Raw genomic sequence first — 17,714 nt, 5'->3', positions numbered from 1 at the left:
GCTGATCTGCAAGTGCATTGGAGATATTCAGGAGATACTCAGGAGGTGGATACAATCTAAACAAGTAAGATTTGTTTGTTTAAATCCCCCCCCCACCTCCTCTTTGCAATGGCAGACCTGGTTCTGTGCAGGAATTGTTGTGCTTTTATTTCAGGTTCCACTCTTCAGAGGTTTGGATACTGTCTGATCTGTAGACAGTTCTCCATAATGCAACAGGAAATTACCTTTTTGAAATATGAGATTTGTAAATTAACCATTAAGCAAACTCAGACTGAGAACATTGCAATGCCACTGCCACAGAGGCCCCCTAGAAATGGAAGATTGGTTACTGTAGGTTCTGGTAGACTGAGAGTTGTGGATAGAAGGCATAATTAATTTGCAGCACTTTCAGAGTGCAAGAGCAACATGGCGGATGGCTCAAGCACACTGGGTGAGAAAAACAATCATCTCCCATGCCTAAAGTATGCAAGACTGCAGCCAAAGACAAAAAGGAGAAGGTGAGGACTGATAGTAAGCGGCTGTTGGTGGGCGATTCCATCATAAGAGGTGTGAAGTTTGAGGAGAATGGTGTTGTAAGATGTCTCCCTGGTGCTACCGCTAGCAGGGATAGACGACGGATCCTTAATATTGTTAGGCAAGCAAAACAGGAAAGGGAAGTGGATGTTATTGTCCATCTGGGGACAAACGATCTGGCTTGCAATGAGGTTTCAAAGGTGAAAGAAGCTTTTCACACACTTGGAAAGGATATACGGGAGGTTGCATCAACTGTTTCATTCTCTGCAGTTTTGCCTGTGCATAACCTTCAGCATGACAGGAAGATGCGCATTAAGGAATTCAATGTATGGCTTGGTGAATGGTGTCGGAACCAAGGGTTTGGCTTTGTGTCTCATGTTAGCTCTTGTTGGAATGGAAAAGAACTGTACAAGAAAGATGGTTTGCATCTTTCTCTCAAAGGAACGAATGTCCTCGGTGAACAGTTCCAAGTATTTGCTAAGGAGCATTTAAACTAGGAAAGGGGGGCAAAAGAGTGATAATCCAGCAGTCCGACTGCCCCCCGGAACAATGCCAGAAGATGCCAGTAGCACAAAGGTTAAGAAATGACAAGCTCAGATTTTTATCTACAAATGCTCGCAGTTTAGGGATTAAGATCAATGAACTTGAGGCTATAATGGCATCTGATAATATAGATGTAGTGGCTGTTACTGAGACGTGGTTCAAGGGGAGTAATGACTGGGATATATCAATACCAGGGTTCTCTCTATACAGGAAAGACAGAGAAGGCAAGAAGGGGGAGGGGTGGCCCTGTATGTGAAAGACAGCATAAAATCTAATTTGATACAAGTTAGCGAGAACAATTTAGAGTCAGTTTGGGTTACCTTGCAGCTTGATAATCATAAGGTAACTCGTGTAGGTGTGATATATACACCACCTAGCCAAGTCAAAGAATTAGATGATCTACTAGTTGAGGAAATAGCTAAAATGACATTGAAGGGGGAAGTTATCATTATGGGAGACTTCAATCTTCCTGATGTAAACTGGAAAACCAAAATAGCTAGTTCTGCCAGGAGTACAGATATTCTAAATTCCCTACTGGGATTATCTCTACAGCAAGTAGTTGAGGAGCCAACCCGGAAGGAGGCCATTTTAGATTTAGTATTCACAAATGGGAATTTGGTATATGATATTACTGTAGGGGAAAGCTTGGTATCTAGTGATCACCAGTCAGTGTGGTTTACTATAAGTACAGTGACTGAGTCACACCACACAAAAACAAAAGTTTTAGATTTTAGAAAAACTGACTATTCTAAAATTAGATTAGTGATATACGAGTCCCTATCAGATTGGAACAGTTTCATTGGAGTCCAGGAGAAATGGGACTACTTAAAAGTGGCACTATTGAAGGCAACAGAAAATTGCATTAGGCTTGTCAGTAAAAGCAAAAAAAGGAAAAGACCACTGTGGTACTCAGCAGAAGTGGCCAAAATCATTAAAAACAAAAAGATAGCATTTAGGAATTATAAAAAAAACAAAAACGAGGATGACAGGCTAATTTACAAGATTAGGCAGAGAGAGGCCAAACAAGTTATAAGAGCTTCTAAAGCACAGGCAGAAGAGAAATTAGCTCAGTCAGGGAAAAAAGGCGATAAGGCATTCTTCAGATACATAAATGAAAAAAGGAAACTAAAACAAGGAATTACAAAATTAAAAGCAAAAGAAGGAAGGTATATGGAAGAAGATAAAGAACTAGCTGACTGCCTCAATGAATACTTCTGTTCAGTCTTTACGAAGGAAAATTAAGGAAAAGGTCCTCAGTTAGGAAAGAAGACTAATGAATCTTTTGATGCATGTGTCTTTACAGAGGAAGAGGTTCTAAGTCAGCTGTCTAAAATCAATACAAATAAGTCACAGGGGCCTGATGGGATACACCCAAAGCTATTAAAAGAGCTCAGCGGTGAACTAGCAAAACCATTAACAGATTTATTGAACCAGTCACTGGCAACAGGAGTCGACCCAGAAGATTGGAAATTAGCAAATGTTCTGCCGATTCACAAGAAAGGTAGTAGGGAGGAATTGGGCAACTATAGGCCAGTAAGCCTGACATCAATAGTAGGGAAATTAATGGAAACCATACTTAAGGAGAGGATTGTGGAACATCTCAAATCCCATGGATTGAAAGATGAAAAACAGCATGGGTTTACTTCAGGGAGATCATGTCAAACTAATCTTATTGATTTTTTTGATTGGGTGACTAAAACAATAGATGGCGGAGGTGCAGTAGACATCGCTTATCTAGACTTCAGTAAGGCTTTCGATACTGTCCCACACAGAAGGCTTATCAATAAATTGCAGTCTTTGGGCTTGGACTTCCATATTGTTGAATGGATTAGGCAGTGGCTGAGGGACAGGCAACAGAGGGTTGTAGTCAATGGAGTATATTCAGACCTAGGTCTTGTTACCAGTGGGGTACCTCAGGGATCTGTTCTGGGACCCATATTGTTTAATATCTTTATCAGCGAAATTGCAGAAGGCCTCGATGGTAAGGTGTGTCTTTTTGCTGATGACACAAAGATTTGTGACAGGGTTGATGTTCCTGGAGGGATACACCAAATGGAAAAGGATTTAGGAAAACTAGAGGAATGGTCAAAAATCTGGCAACTAAAATTTAATGTTGATAAGTGCAAGATAATGCACTTGGGGGGTAAAAACCCAAGAGCAGAATATAAAATCAGTGATACAGTCCTAACCTCAGTATCTGAGGAAAGGGATTTAGGGATCATTATTTCAGAAGACTTAAAGGTAGGCAGACAATGTCATAGAGCAGCAGGAAATGCTAGCAGAATGCTTGGGTTTATAGGGAGAGGCATTACCAGTAGAAAGAGGGAGGTGCTCATGCCGCTCTACAGAGCACTAGTGAGACCTCATTTGGAGCATTGTGCTCAGTACTGGAGACCATATCTTCGGAAAGATATTGATACTTTGGAGAGAGTTCAGAGAAGAGTTACTAAACTAGTACATGGATTGCAGGATAAAACTTACCAGGAAAGATTAAAGGACCTTAACATGTATAGCTTGGAAGAAAGACGAGACAGAGGGGATATGATAGAAACTTTTAAATACATAAAGGGAATCAACAAGGTAAAAGAGGAGAGAATATTTAAAAGAAGAAAAACTGCTACAAGAGGACATAGTTTTAAATTAGAGGGGCAAAGGTTTAAAAGTAATATCAGGAAGTATTACTTTACTGAGAGAGTAGTGGATGCATGGAATAGCCTTCCTGCAGAAGTGGTAGCTGCAAATACAGTGAAGGAGTTTAAGCATGCATGGGATAGGCATAAGGCCATCCTTCATATAAGATAGGGCCAGGGGCTATCCATAGTACTCAGTATATTGGGCAGACTAGATGGGCCAAATGGTTCTTATCTGCTGACACATTCTATGTTTCTAAAACAGCATAAATAAGCTACATGATTAAACCCTAATATGATTAAACCCTAAGTGCAGGCCACTTTAGGCCTTGGGGACCATGCACAGGATATCAGTGTGCCGACGCAGGTGAAGTGATGACATCTCTGCATTGCGTCATCTGTGCCAGGACCCTAACTATGCAGACAAGAGGATGTCTCACTGTGCTGATTTGGGGAGGTTGGGGTGAGTATAAGTTAAACTTTTTTTTTTCCTGGGACACAAAGTAAGGGGGCCACATAAGGCCTTATTTCTTATTGAGGGGACATTATGACTTTTATAGGGTCTACTCAGGCACTAATTCTTAAAAGTGAAAATCATGGGGCATTATTACTTTTTAAGAGGGTACTCAGGGAAAATGAATGCCTCGTTTTATGGGGCATTAATACCTTCAAAGAGGCATAAAGGCGGTATTATTACTGTCTATGGGGCTTAATGAGAACACTCTCTAGGGGGTACTATTACTTTCTAGCAGGTAGCAGCAGACTGGGGAGTTTGGGTACCATGGGAAAAGGTAGGGAGGATTCTGGAAAACTTGGGGGGCTAAGGACATCTCTGTTGCAAACTCAACAGATACAAGTCATGGATGGAAGAAGTCATCATGGTAATCAGGGCCAGATGCAAAAGTGAATAACACCAATCAAAGAACATGTTTGTCAACTATAAGTTGCATTTGCTTATACAGTCTGCAAAGCACCTATGTAACAAGAATATCTACCTCTGTATGGGAATAATATTTCACATCATGTGCAGATCTTAATTTGGGGTTCACCCCTTTAAACATAACATTTAAAGGACAGAACAAGTTCACACATTCACTGAGCTACGAATGTGGCGCCACAAAACTTTCCCCAAACAACTCGTCTGGCATCTAGAGCTCTTAGTAGCTCAAGACACACGTGCTGACGTGTCCTTCCTACCAAAGCAACCCGGAAGTACAAGCCCCCAGGAGGCGGGGAACGAGCGTCATCCTGAAACTGCTCTATACCTGCCTTTGTATTTGGCGCATGCGCGGGTCGCGCGGAGGGGGCGGTTCGATAAATAGCGGCTGAACGGCGGCGACACTTTCTCTCAGCCAGTCAGTGTGTGAGGGAAGCAGCAGCAGTTCCCGGCCCGGTCTTTCTTCTGTCCGCTTCGTCGTTCTGTCAGTCACGTCATGGCTTCCTCCGGAGTTCAGAATACGTCAGCGACACCTACCTTGCAGAGAGGCATTGTGAAGATGGTGAGCTAGCCAGAGGACCGGCTCCAGCTGTGGCGACTGTGGGGGGATAGTGGGCTGAGGTGCTCGTCACAGGATGCTGTCCGGGCATGGGAATGTGGCTGCCAGGCGCTGCCCGGGGGGCATTTCCGGCGGTGCTGGCACTGGACGAGCAGAAGTTTCTTGGAGGAAGGAAAGTTGTGTGGAGTTGTGCGCTGCTCGGGCCGGGCGGTCTCCGAGGTACAAAGGACACGGCTTGTTCCCAGCAGCTGGAGGCTGAGCCGCCGCGTGCACTTACTACGGTGACCGGCCTGTGGCCCGCCAGGGAACTACAAGTCCCAGCATGTCCCGAGCAGCTGGTGCGGTCACTGGCAGTGCTGTTAACTCTTGCCCGGTGTCTCTGCCGTGCTGCGCCATAGCTGTGTACATGGCCACTTTGTAGGGTGTGTTGTTGCCATCTTCACAGGCTGGCGGCACATGGAGAGGCTCTTTACTAGCTGGTGGCAGGTGTCCAGGTCCTGAGGGAAGTGATGGTCTTTGTAGTATCTGGACGGCTTCCATTGTAACAGTCAGCACATAGTAACCTTCTTCTGACAGCGCAGGTCATCTGTGGAAGCACAGGCATGGTGACTGGTTATAATGTATGGGGGGGGAGCCCTGGAGACTGGTTATAATGTATGGGGGGGGGGGGGCCCTGGAGACTGGTTATAATGTATGGGGGGGGGGGGAGCCCTGGAGACTGGTTATAATGTATGGGGGGGGGGGAGCCCTGGAGACTGGTTATAATGTATGGGGGGGGGGGAGCCCTGGAGACTGGTTATAATGTATGGGGGGGGGGGAGCCCTGGAGACTGGTTATAATGTATGGGGGGGGGGAGCCCTGGAGACTGGTTATAATGTAGGGTGGGGGGAGCCCTGGAGACTGGTTATAATGTATGGGGGGGGGGGAGCCCTGGAGACTGGTTATAATGTATGGGGGGGGGGGGAGCCCTGGAGACTGGTTATAATGTATGGGGGGGGGGAGCCCTGGAGACTGGTTATAATGTATGGGGGGGGGGGAGCCCTGGAGACTGGTTATAATGTATGGGGGGGGAGCCCTGGAGACTGGTTATAATGTAGGGGGGGGGGAGCCCTGGAGACTGGTTATAATGTAGGGGGGGGGGAGCCCTGGAGACTGGTTATAATGTAGGGGGGGGGAGCCCTGGAGACTGGTTATAATGTATGGGGGGGGGGGAGCCCTGGAGACTGGTTATAATGTATGGGGGGGGGGGGGCCCTGGAGACTGGTTATAATGTATGGGGGGGGGGGAGCCCTGGAGACTGGTTATAATGTATGGGGGGGGGGGGAGCCCTGGAGACTGGTTATAATGTATGGGGGGGAGCCCTGGAGACTGGTTATAATGTATAGGGGGGGGGGGAGCCCTGAAGACTGGTTATAATGCACTGTACGGATCAGTCCTGGAATGTGCAATTATGTGGGTCTTATGGGAAGCTGATATTTCTTCTCATTGAAGTGGGACATAGTTGACTTGTATGTATGATTTATTTTACGCACTTATATAGCGCTGACATATTCCACAGCGCTTTACAGATACTGGCATCAAGCTCACAATGTAAGGTCCCTCTCAGTAGGTCTTTGGAGTGTGGGAGAAAACCGGGGAGAACATACTGACTCCATGCAGATGTTGCCCTTGGTCAGATTCATGCTGCCCACATCAATCTGGTCCAAATCAATTGATCCTACCCTGTTTGGTTGTAGTTAGAGGTTGCCAAGTTGGGTAGCTTTTCTTTTGATTTTTCAAAGGGCTAATGTACAAGATCTACTTTCACATGCAGAGTCTGTCTGCATAAGGTACTTTCACACAAGCGTTTTTCTTTTCCGGTATTCAGTTCCGTCCTAGGGGCTCTATACCGGAAAAGAACTGATTAGTTTTATCCTAATGCATTCTGAATGGAGAGAAATCCGTTCAGGATGCATCAGTTCAGTCCCTCTTATGTTTTTTGGCCGGAGAAAATACAGCAGCATGCTACAGTTTTCTCTCGGGCCGAAAATCCTGAACACTTGCTGGATTCAGCATAATTTCCACTGAAATGTTTTAGTGCCTGATCCAGCATTAAGTCTTCCGGCAAAACGGATTTCCGGTCTGCATATGTGCAGACCTTTAAAAATGCAAAAAAATGAATGCCGGATCTGTTTTCTGGATGACACCGGAGAGACTGAACCGGTATTGAAATGTATTTGTCAGATGGATCCGCATCTTTCTGACAAATGCATCCGTTTGCATCAGCATTGCTAGAATACTCTGCCGCAAGTGTGAAAGTACCCTTACACATAGAATCCACAGTAGGTACTGACCCATTAAAGTCAATGGGGTAGATTTGCCAAAACTGGTGCAAATAAAAACTTAGTGGCCCATTACAACCAGATTTCACCTTTACATTTTCCTCTGGAGTGCTGAAAAATGAAGAGGAATATGGTACCAATGGGCATTTAAACCAGGTTTTATTTTGTGTGAAGGTGGAATGGACATACAGATGTGGACAGCCTCATTGGAATGTGTACATTGGGCTTTAGCATGTGGGTGGTTTCGGTAGTGGACTTGGGTCTGAGCATCTTTTGGTTGCAGGGGCTAGATAATGGGCATCACGTTGTGTGAGGGGATATGTGGATCAGAGCAGCAGTTACCCAGGTTGCAGTGGAATGGTTGCAGCAGATTATTTGCGTAGGTGTTTAACTTGGTTATTTTTTTTTTTTAATGCCCGTCTTAACCCATAGAGGACCCATGCAGTGCATGTACGGTGCAGATGTCCGTGACTTAAGCACCAGCGCCGTACAGGTACGGTTCTGATCGGGCGGATGCAGGACACGCACACCCCTGATCTGCGGCAGGGGTCTGGCAGTAACTGATAGCTGGACCCCTGCTGCATGCACCATCATTGGTGAAATCACAGATGCTGGCGCATTAACCCTTGATGTGCCGTGGTCAGCTCTGACCGTGGCACCTGTCATGTCCTTGCGGGTATCAGAGCTTTCATCGGCCACCGTGCTGCTGTGATGGGGTCCTGATGGCAGGAAAGGCAGCCCGATTCCTTTCTTAGGCATCGTAGCTGCCTTCCGGGAGAGCCTGTAAGATCCAGCCCCCTGGATCTCAGACAAGCAGGCTGTAGTTTTATTAGTCTGTAATACACTTACAGCCAATGCATTACAGAAGTATTGTGATGCTTTGTAAAGGAGATCAGACCCCCCAAAAGTTGAAGTCCCAGAGTGGAATAAAAAAAGTAAAAAAAAAAAATGGTTTTACAAAAGAGAAATTTAAAGTTTCAAGTAAGTGTCCTTTTCACCAAAATAAAGTAAAAATGGAAAATACGGAAGCAGCAATACCCAATATGCATACTTTTCCCTATCGGCTGGCTCTATAAAAATATCAATGACCTAACCCCTCAGGTGAACACCGTCAAAAATAAAATACTGTGCTAAAACAATTGTCACCATACATCACTAAAAGTACAACACCAAGCGATCAAAAACGCGTATGTCCCCCAAGATCATACCAATCTGACCGTCGCCTCATCCTGCAAAGAATGAGAACCTACGACAATCTCCCAAAAATAAAAACGATGGCTCTCAGAATATGGAGACACTAAAACATTATTTGATTGTGTTAATTGTAAAAGAAAATAAATAAAAAAGTAGACGTATTGGGTATCGTTGTCTTTAACAACCTGCTCTATAAAAATACCACGTCACCGAACCCCTCAGATAAACACTGTAAAAAAAAAGAATATAATAAAAACTGTCAAAGCCAAGTGATCAGTCATATACACCCCAAAATAGTGCCAGTCATCTCATCCTGCAAAAAGATACCCTACCTAAGACAATCACCCAGAAAATAAAAAAAACTATGGCTCTGACTATGAAGACACTAAAATGATTTTTTCTTTGTTTCAAAAATATTATTGTATAAAACTTAAATAAATAAAAAAAGTAGACATATTGGGTATTGCCCTCTCCGTGACAACCTGCTCTATAAAAATACCACATGATCTAACCTGTCGAACGTTGTAAATAACAGAAAATAAAAAAGGTACCAAAACGGCTATTGTTACTTTGCCTCACAATAAGGCTACATTCACACGTCAGTATTTTTCTATATCCCGATTTTCGGTCCGTTTTTTGCGGATCCGTTGTTCCTGAAAATGTTTCCGTATGTCATCCGTTTTTTGCGGATCCGCAAAAAACGGAAACATGTATAAATTTCAATAAGCAAATAAAGTTGTTTGGATTTCTTTGAAAAAAAATAAAATATTTAAATGTAATTTCCAGGAACGGAATCCACATAAAACGGATGACATACGTAATGACATCCGAATGTCTTCCGTTTTTTGCGGATCCATTGACTTTGTATTGTACCAGGATCCGAATTTTGCAGAAAAGAATAGGACATGTTTTATATTTAAATGGACATGCGGAACGGAACAACGGAAACGGACAGCACACATTGTGCTGTCCGATTTTTTTATTTTTTTTTCCAGGACCCAATGAAAATGAATGGGTCCAGATCTGTTCTGCAAAAAACGGAACAGATCAGGAAAGAAAAAACGGATGTGTGAATGGACCCTAAGTGTAATAGAGCAACCAAAAATCATATGTACCCTAAAATAGTACTAACAAAACTGCCACCATATCCCGTAGTTTCCAAAATGGGCTCACTTTTTGGGAGTTTCTACTCTAGGGGTGCATTAAGGGGTCTTCAAATGTGACATGGTGTCAAAAAACCAGTCCAGCAAAATCTGCTTTCCAAAAACCATATGCCTTTCCTTCTGTGCCCTGTTGTGTGCCCGTACAGCAGTTTATGACCACATATGGGCAATAAATATTGAGTTTTGTTTGGCTGTTAACCCTTTGTTACTGGAAAAATGGATTAAAATGGAAATCTGTGGTGAAATTCTGAAACTTCATCTCAATTTTCCATTAATTCTTGTGGAACACCTAAAGGGTTAAAGTTTGTAAAATCAGTTTTGAATACCTTGAGGGGTGTAGTTTCTAAAATGGGGTCATTTTTGGGAGGTTTCTATTATGTAAGCCTCACAAAGTGACTTCATAACTGAACTGGTCCTTTAAAAAGCGGGCTTGAAATTTTTCAAAAAATTTCCTTATAAACTTCTAAGTTAACGTCCCCAAAAATAAAATGGCATTCACAAAATGATTCGAACATGAAGTAGATATATGGGGAGTGTAAAGTAATAACTATTTCTGGAGGTATCACTATTATAAAAGAGAAATTGAATTTCAAAATTTTTATAAATATTTTGACAAAAATTTACCATGGTCATGAAGTACAATATGTGACAAGAAAATGATCTCAGAATGGCCTGGATAAGTGATCACCACATAAAGTGACACGTGTCAGATTTGCAAAAAATGGCCTAGTCCTTAAGGTGAAATATGGCTGGGTCCTGAAGGGGTTAACCATTCCAAAAATTATCAGAGAAACCCTTAAATCCCTTTACTTGGAAGTTAGTGTCTGTGACACCAGGCAGACACGGCATCTGTTGCGGTGGTTTAAACATAAGACTTTCGTGGCTGTAAGTGGCATTATCTAATAAGGCTATTTTCACACTAGTGTTGGTGTGATCCGGCAGTTCTGTCGTCGGAGCTGCCTGCCGGATCCGCCGATCAGTGTGACAACTGACAGCATTTGTAGACGGCTCCGGATCAGTCTACAAATGCATTGCAAGAACGGATCCGTCTCTCTGCTTGTCATGCGGATGGACGGATCCGTCTTGCAGTATTTTTCACAGTTTTCCCGGATTCGTCCTTCAGTTGTTTTGCACTGCTGGATCCGGCACTAATGCAAGTCAATAGGAATTAATGCCGGATCCGGCATTCCGGCGACTAATCCGGCCAAAACGCCGGACAGTGACTGAACGGAAGGCATACTGATGCAAACTCAACGGATTTCTATCCATTCAGAATGCATGGGGATATGCCTGATCAGTTCTTTTCCGGCAGAGCCCTTTTGACAGAACTCTATGCCGGAAAAGAATAACGCTAGTGTGAAAGTACCCTAATATCTGCCTTCCTTGAAGATATTGGTAGCTGTTTGAATAGTAATCTGGACCTACTTTAGTTTTACTGAACATGTCCATTGAGTGACAGGTTTAGGGAATGTTCAATCATCAAGCTTCTATTAATGTCCTTCCCGTATGTAATGGTTCTGCTCTGCACTGGGCTGCAATAAGACACTGGCAGCAGATTTTGGGTTATATTGGATGACCATTCTGACATAATGCGTTGTCTGGGTGAAACTGGGAAGTATGTTGCTACAATGTGTCAGCAGCGATCCAGTATTTATATGAAATACCCTTTCTAAGGTATCTTGGAACATCTGTACATGTGGGATATACCTACAAGACTTCAAGCAGAATCATGTATATCCCACATGTGCAGATGTTCCCAGATACATGATTCTGCTTGGTCTTGAAAGTAAGACATTTGTACTGGGTAATTAGAGGTAGTGAAGAATCTCTTCAGCTCATTCTGATGCTATGTGGTTGAATAGTGTGTGTTCCCTTTATTAGGCTACTTTCACACTTGCAGCAGTGTGATCCGGCGGGCAGTTCCGTTGTCTGAACTGCCCACCGGATCTGCCGCTGACTGAAAGCATTTGTGAGACGCATGCGGATCCGTCTCACAAATGCATTGCAAGGACGGATCCGTCTCTCCGCTTGTCATGCGGACAGACGGATCCATCTTGTATATTTTTTCACATTTTTACTGGTCTGCGCAGGCCTGAAGGACAGATCAGGCATGTCTTCAGTTTTTTTTCGCCAAAGATAAAACCGTAACATGCTACGGTTTTATCTTTTGCCTGATCAGTCAAAACGACTGAACTGAAGACAGCCTGAACGGATTACTCTCCATTCAGAATGCATGGGGATATGCCTGATCAGTTCTTTTCCGGTACAGAGCCCCTGTGACAGAACTCTATGCCGGAAAAGAAAACCGCTAGTGTGAAAGTAGCCTTAGCAGAGAGAGGCTGACTAAAGTTATACAAGGGGATTACTTACTAGAAAAGAGAAATATCTGCCTCCATGATCACTGCTTAGGGTGCAAATTCCCCAGTTGAAATCCCTAGACAGGTGTTTCACACATAGTTGTATATAACTCTTTACCCCTTAAGCCCTATTTGACCTTAAGGACCAGGCCATTTTTTGCAAATCTGACCAGTGTCACTAAGTGCTGATAACTTTAAAACGCTTTGATTTAGCCAGGCCATTCTGAGAGTTTTTTCGTCACATATTGTACTTCATGACACTGGTAAAATGAAGTAAAAAAAAAATCATTTTTATTTATAAAAAAATACCAAATTTACCAAAAATTTGTAAAATTTTTTAAATTTCTAAGTTTCTACTTCTCTAATACATAGTAATACCTCCAAAAATAGTTATTACTTTACATTCCACATATGTCTACTTCATGTTTGGATCATTTTGGGAATGATATTTTATTTTTTGGGGATGTTACAAGGCTTAGAAGTTTAGAAGCTAATCTTGAAATTTTTCATAAATTTTCAAAAACCCAATTTTTAGGGATCAGTTCAGGTCTGAAGTCACTTTGCGAGGCTTGCATAACAGAAACCACCTCAAGGTATTCAAAACTGATTTTACAAACTGTTAACCCTTTAGGTGTTCCACAAGAATTAATGGAAAATAGAGATAGAGAGATATAGATATATCTTTCACTTTTTTTGGCAGATTTTCAATTTTAATTTTTTTCTGGTTACAAAGCAAGGGTTAACAGCCAAACCAAGCTCAATATTTATGGCCCTGATTCTGTAGTTTACAGAAACACCCTATATGTGGTCGTAAAACGCTGTACGGGCAGACGCAGGGCGCAGAAGGAAAGGAATGCCATACGGTTTTTGGAAGGCAGGTTTTGCTGGACTGTTTTTTTTTTTTTTGACACCATGTCCCATTTGAAGCCCCCCTGATGCACCTCTAGAGTAGAAACTCCAAAAAAGTGACCCCATTTTAGAAACTACGGGATAGGGTGGCAGTATTGTTGGTACTAGTTTAGGGTACATATGATTTTTGGTTGCTCTATATTACACTTTTTTTGAGACAAGATAACAAGAAATAGCTGTTTTGGCACCGTTTTTATTTTTTATTTACAACATTCATCTGACAGGTTAGATCATGTAATATTTTTATAGACCAGATCGTCACGGATGCGGCGATACCTAAAATGTATACTTTATTTTTTTTATGTAAGTTTTACACAATGATTTCATTTTTGAAACTAAAATTTTTTAGGGGGAAACTTTTTTTTTTTTTTTCACTTTATTTTTTTGTCCCACTTTGGGACTTGAACTTTTGGGGGTATATTCCTTTACAATGCATTCCAATGCTTCTGTATTGGAATGCATTGGCTGTATGAGTAATACTGTGTGTATTACTCATACAGCTTCCGGGGCCTGTATGAGTAATACACACAGTAGGGTGCTGGATCTCACAGGCTCTTCACCGGAAGGCAGCGCAGATGCCTCAGGAAGGCATCGCGCTGCCTTCCATGCCATAGGGTCCCCCCCACAGCCCCATGGGGACCTGATGACACTGCTGCCGCCGCCGCCCGCACCATAAAAAGCCGCAGGTCTGAATTGTCCTGTGGTTTGTGGAGATCGCCGACATGTGGGGGACACGGGACCCCCCCCCCCTGCGCATTTAGCCGAGGTGCCTGCTTAATGATTTGAGCAGGCACCTTGTTCCGATCACCGGGCGGCGGTGATCGGAACAACACATGATGTACCGGTACATCATGTGTCCTTAAGGCAGGGCTTGACAAATTTCCTTGGAATCTAGGAGCCAGCTAAAAAAGTTAGGAGCCAGGCGGAGCCGCGTCATAAAGCCCGCATAGTGCCCCCCCCCCCCCCCCCCACTTCTCCATAGAGCCCCCCCAATAATGCTGTATACCATGTTACATATACCGCCGCTCCGTCCCCGGACCCTATTGACTATAATGGGGACGGGGGTGGAGCTCCGGCGCAGCATGGCAGTTCGCGGTGAGAGGCCGCCGGACTAAAAAGTTGGACATGCAGCACTTTTACCATGCACTGCCGTGCTGCGCCAGAGCTCTGCCCCCATTATAGTCAATGGGGACAGAGCTGCGGTCCAGCGAAACAGCGGAAGGACTGATCCGACAGGGTGAACAGCCTGCCGGATCCATCCTGCCGCAAGTGTGAAAGTACCCTTAGTTCTATAGCTACTGAATGAGACAGAAGAAGGGATGCCTTTAACATATAGATCTCCTTGAGAAGCCAATTTGATCCTAAAGGGTTAATTCACACTGTAATCTGAACTGTGTCCTGTCACTGTCACTTCACTGCTGCAAAAGCATCAGCACAGCCTCAGTGTAAACTGTTCTAGAGTCTGACTGTTCTTTTAACTCAATGAATCGAATGAGTCTCTAAGTCGGATCTTTAGATTCTTTAACTTGTGACTCATTCGATTCATTTCTATTCTAACTCCCTGTACAGACGGCTCAGAGCTGCTAGTGCTTGCCTCAGCTCTGGTTGGTTGGTGGGAGGGGAGGGGCTGGCAGAAGCAGCTTCCACTCTAGGATCAGATTACACTCCTCCCGAGCCCCTCCCCTCCCTGCTGCCAGCGTCTCTGCTATTGTGTGCTGTGACAGAGCTGTTTCACACGGTGCTGCCTCCGGACAGAAGGGCAGCTCCGCACCCATCGCCCGGGCACCTTTGAAAACGGGCTGACAAATACCCAAGCGCCAGGACTAAATTCCTGGTCGCCATGGCGACCTGGCGCCTGGGATTTGTCGAGGCCTGCCTTAAGGGGTTCTGCGTGTTTTTTATTTTATTTTTTTAAATAAACGGATTATCCTATGGATAACATCTGATGAGCGGGGGTCCGTGGCCTTCTCGCTGTTTACCGCAGGCCCAGTGACGTCACGACTAGTATCTATTGGCGGGGCTAAGCTCCATTCAATTGAACAGGCCGTTGATGCTAGTCATGACTTCACTGGGCCTGCGGTAAACAGCGACAAGGCCGTGGTGCTACTGCCAGCGGCGCTGCCTTCATTAACAGCTGTCGGACCCCTGCCGGTCAGATGCCGATCTATCCAGAGGGTAGATCATCATTTAAAAAAACTGGAGAACCCCCTTTAAGGTGTGATCTTTAGGGGTAATGTTTTCCTGGTGGTCTGCCTATTGCTTTTTGAGGTCTAGTTTAGGTGCTGGAATTGAATGTTACATGGAAAAATCAATGATTTAATGTCCTGGCAATCTCTGGATGGAATGGGCTTACATGTTAAGGCTACTTTCACACTTGCGTTCGGGATTCCGCTTGTGAGTTCCGTTTGAAGGCTCTCACAAGCGGCCCCGAACGGATCCGTACAGCCCCAATGCATTCTGAGTGGATGCGGATCTGCTCAGAATGAATCAGTTTGGCAACGTTTGGCCTCCGTTCCGCTCAGCAAGCGGACACCCGAACGAAGCTTGCAGTGTTTTGGTGTCCGCCTGGCTGTGCGGAGCCAAACGGATCCGTCCAGACTTACAATGCAAGTAAATGGGGACGGATCCGTTTGACGTTGATACAATATGGTGCAATTGCAAACGGATCCGTCCCCCATTGACTTTCTATGTAAAGTCAGGAGTCCCTATTAATATACCATCAGATCGGAGTTTTCTCCAATCCAATGGTATATTTTAACTTGAAGCGTCCCATCACCATAGGAACGCCTCTGTTAGAATATACCATCCGATTTGAGTTAGATCGTGAAACTCAGATCCGACAGTATATTTTAACACAGAGGGTTCCCATGGTGATGGGGACGCTTCAAGTTAGAATATACTAAAAGAACTGTGTACATGACTGCCCCCTGCTGCCTGGCAGGTGCTGCCAGGCAGCAGGGGGCAGACCCTCCCCCCCCCCCTCTCCCCTAATTAAAATGACCGACCCCCCCCCCCCCCTCCTATTGGTAAGTGAGAGGTCTGTGCGGCCCATTGCTTATAGCACAGACCTTTCACTTACCAGTAGGAGGAGCACCCGGCCGGACACAGACATCGCAGGTAAGTATAATGCTTCTAAAATTGCTAAGTAATAACTACTGGCCATCTAGGAGTTAAAAACAGGGGGGAGGGGGGGGGCTGGCTGCACTGGCCACCAATGAGTTAAAAACAGGAGGGAAGGGGGGGCTGGTCGCACTGGCCACCAATGAGGTAAATACAGGGGAGGCAGGGGGGTCTGCCTCCTGCTGCCTGGCAGCACCTGCCAGGCAGCAGGGGGCAGTCATGTACACAGTTCTTTTAGTATATTATAACTTGAGGTGTCCCCATCACCATGGGAACGCCTCTGTTAGAATATACTGTCGGATCTGAGTTTTCACAAAGTGAAAAATCAGATCTGCAAAAGTTATGCAGACGGATCCATTCTGAATGGATGAAGCGTTTGCATTATAGGAGCTGATCCGTCTGTACAGACACCAGACGGATCCGCTCCGAACGCAAGTGTGAAAGTAGCCTAACACTTGCCTATCCTGTAGCGGAAATTGGGATGACTTGAACATCAGAATATTCCACTATGAGGACACCTGTACACACGATCAGACATTACATAGTAAGGTACATGCACACAGCAGTGTAGTTTATGTGGACTGCGTTTCCATACCCAAATCCACGTGTAGATTGCCCCAGATGTTGCCCTCTACATTGCACTACAAGTGCATATGAAGAGTTGACGTGCTGTGGAGTTCAGAATCTGCTTCTGCGCAGTGTACATTTTGTAAATCTCATCTACTTGCAGGGGTATATTGGGAACTAAAACTGGCCCATGTTGCGGGTGGGTCCAAATTGAAAGAAGGCAACATAATTGGGCAGGGTAGGAGGGCTTATTGAACCAAATACCATAGTGCAGCACAAAATATTGCCACCTGTGCTACAGTATTCAACTGTAGAGCTGTCATTCAGGATGGCTGCTGGCCAGGTGATGTACCCAGCTTGTGGCTGTGACGAGGGCTTGGGTGGCACTCCTAGGCACTGGCCCACTGGGAATTTTCCTTGTAGGGTCTATGGCCAATCTGGTTTTTACTAGTAAATTTGTGCAGTATTGTCAGGCCAAGTAACTAAGGGTCTTGGAGCACTATAAAGATACCTACTGAAAGGGAGCAATGCAGGAGAAGTAGGAACTGACTTTCTAACATTAGGTCACCCTGTTTGTCATGGATTTTCATTAAAGGGGTTCTCTGGGCTTTTAATATTGATGACCTATCTTCAGAACAGGTCATCGATATCAGATCAGTAGGGGTCTGACGCCCCTGCCGATAAGCTGGTTAAAGGGAAGGCCACGCTGATCTGATATAGAGGATAGGTAATCAATACTAAAATCCTGGAAAACTCTTTAATGATTAACTGATAACATTTTCAGAATTTAGCCCAAGGGGCTGCACTAACCTTCTTAGAGCCCAGCCACTCCCCCTGTGAAGGAGCCCAGCACCGCCTGTGTCCGCCGAATCTCCTCCTTTTTTCAGTTCGATGCTGTAAT

General features: G+C 44.5%; 1 protein-coding gene across 2 annotated transcripts in view; it reads left to right on the top strand.

The window, feature by feature from the left end:
* Positions 1 to 4,988: 4,988 nt before the first annotated feature.
* SND1 (staphylococcal nuclease and tudor domain containing 1) overlaps positions 4,989 to 17,714 on the top strand; it is a 627,617-nt gene continuing 614,891 nt past the window's right edge. For both annotated transcript variants that reach the window (XM_040413516.1, XM_040413515.1), the window contains exon 1: positions 4,989 to 5,185. In XM_040413516.1, coding sequence (XP_040269450.1) covers positions 5,120 to 5,185 — 66 coding nt within the window. In that variant the 5' untranslated portion in view covers positions 4,989 to 5,119. The remainder of the gene's footprint in view (positions 5,186 to 17,714) is intronic.

This window comes from Bufo bufo, chromosome 1, assembly GCF_905171765.1.
Source record: "Bufo bufo chromosome 1, aBufBuf1.1, whole genome shotgun sequence".
In the NCBI taxonomy this organism is placed as follows: domain Eukaryota; kingdom Metazoa; phylum Chordata; class Amphibia; order Anura; family Bufonidae; genus Bufo; species Bufo bufo.
The sequence above is the reverse complement of the archived record's forward strand: the minus strand, read 5'-3'. Positions and strand labels throughout refer to the sequence as shown.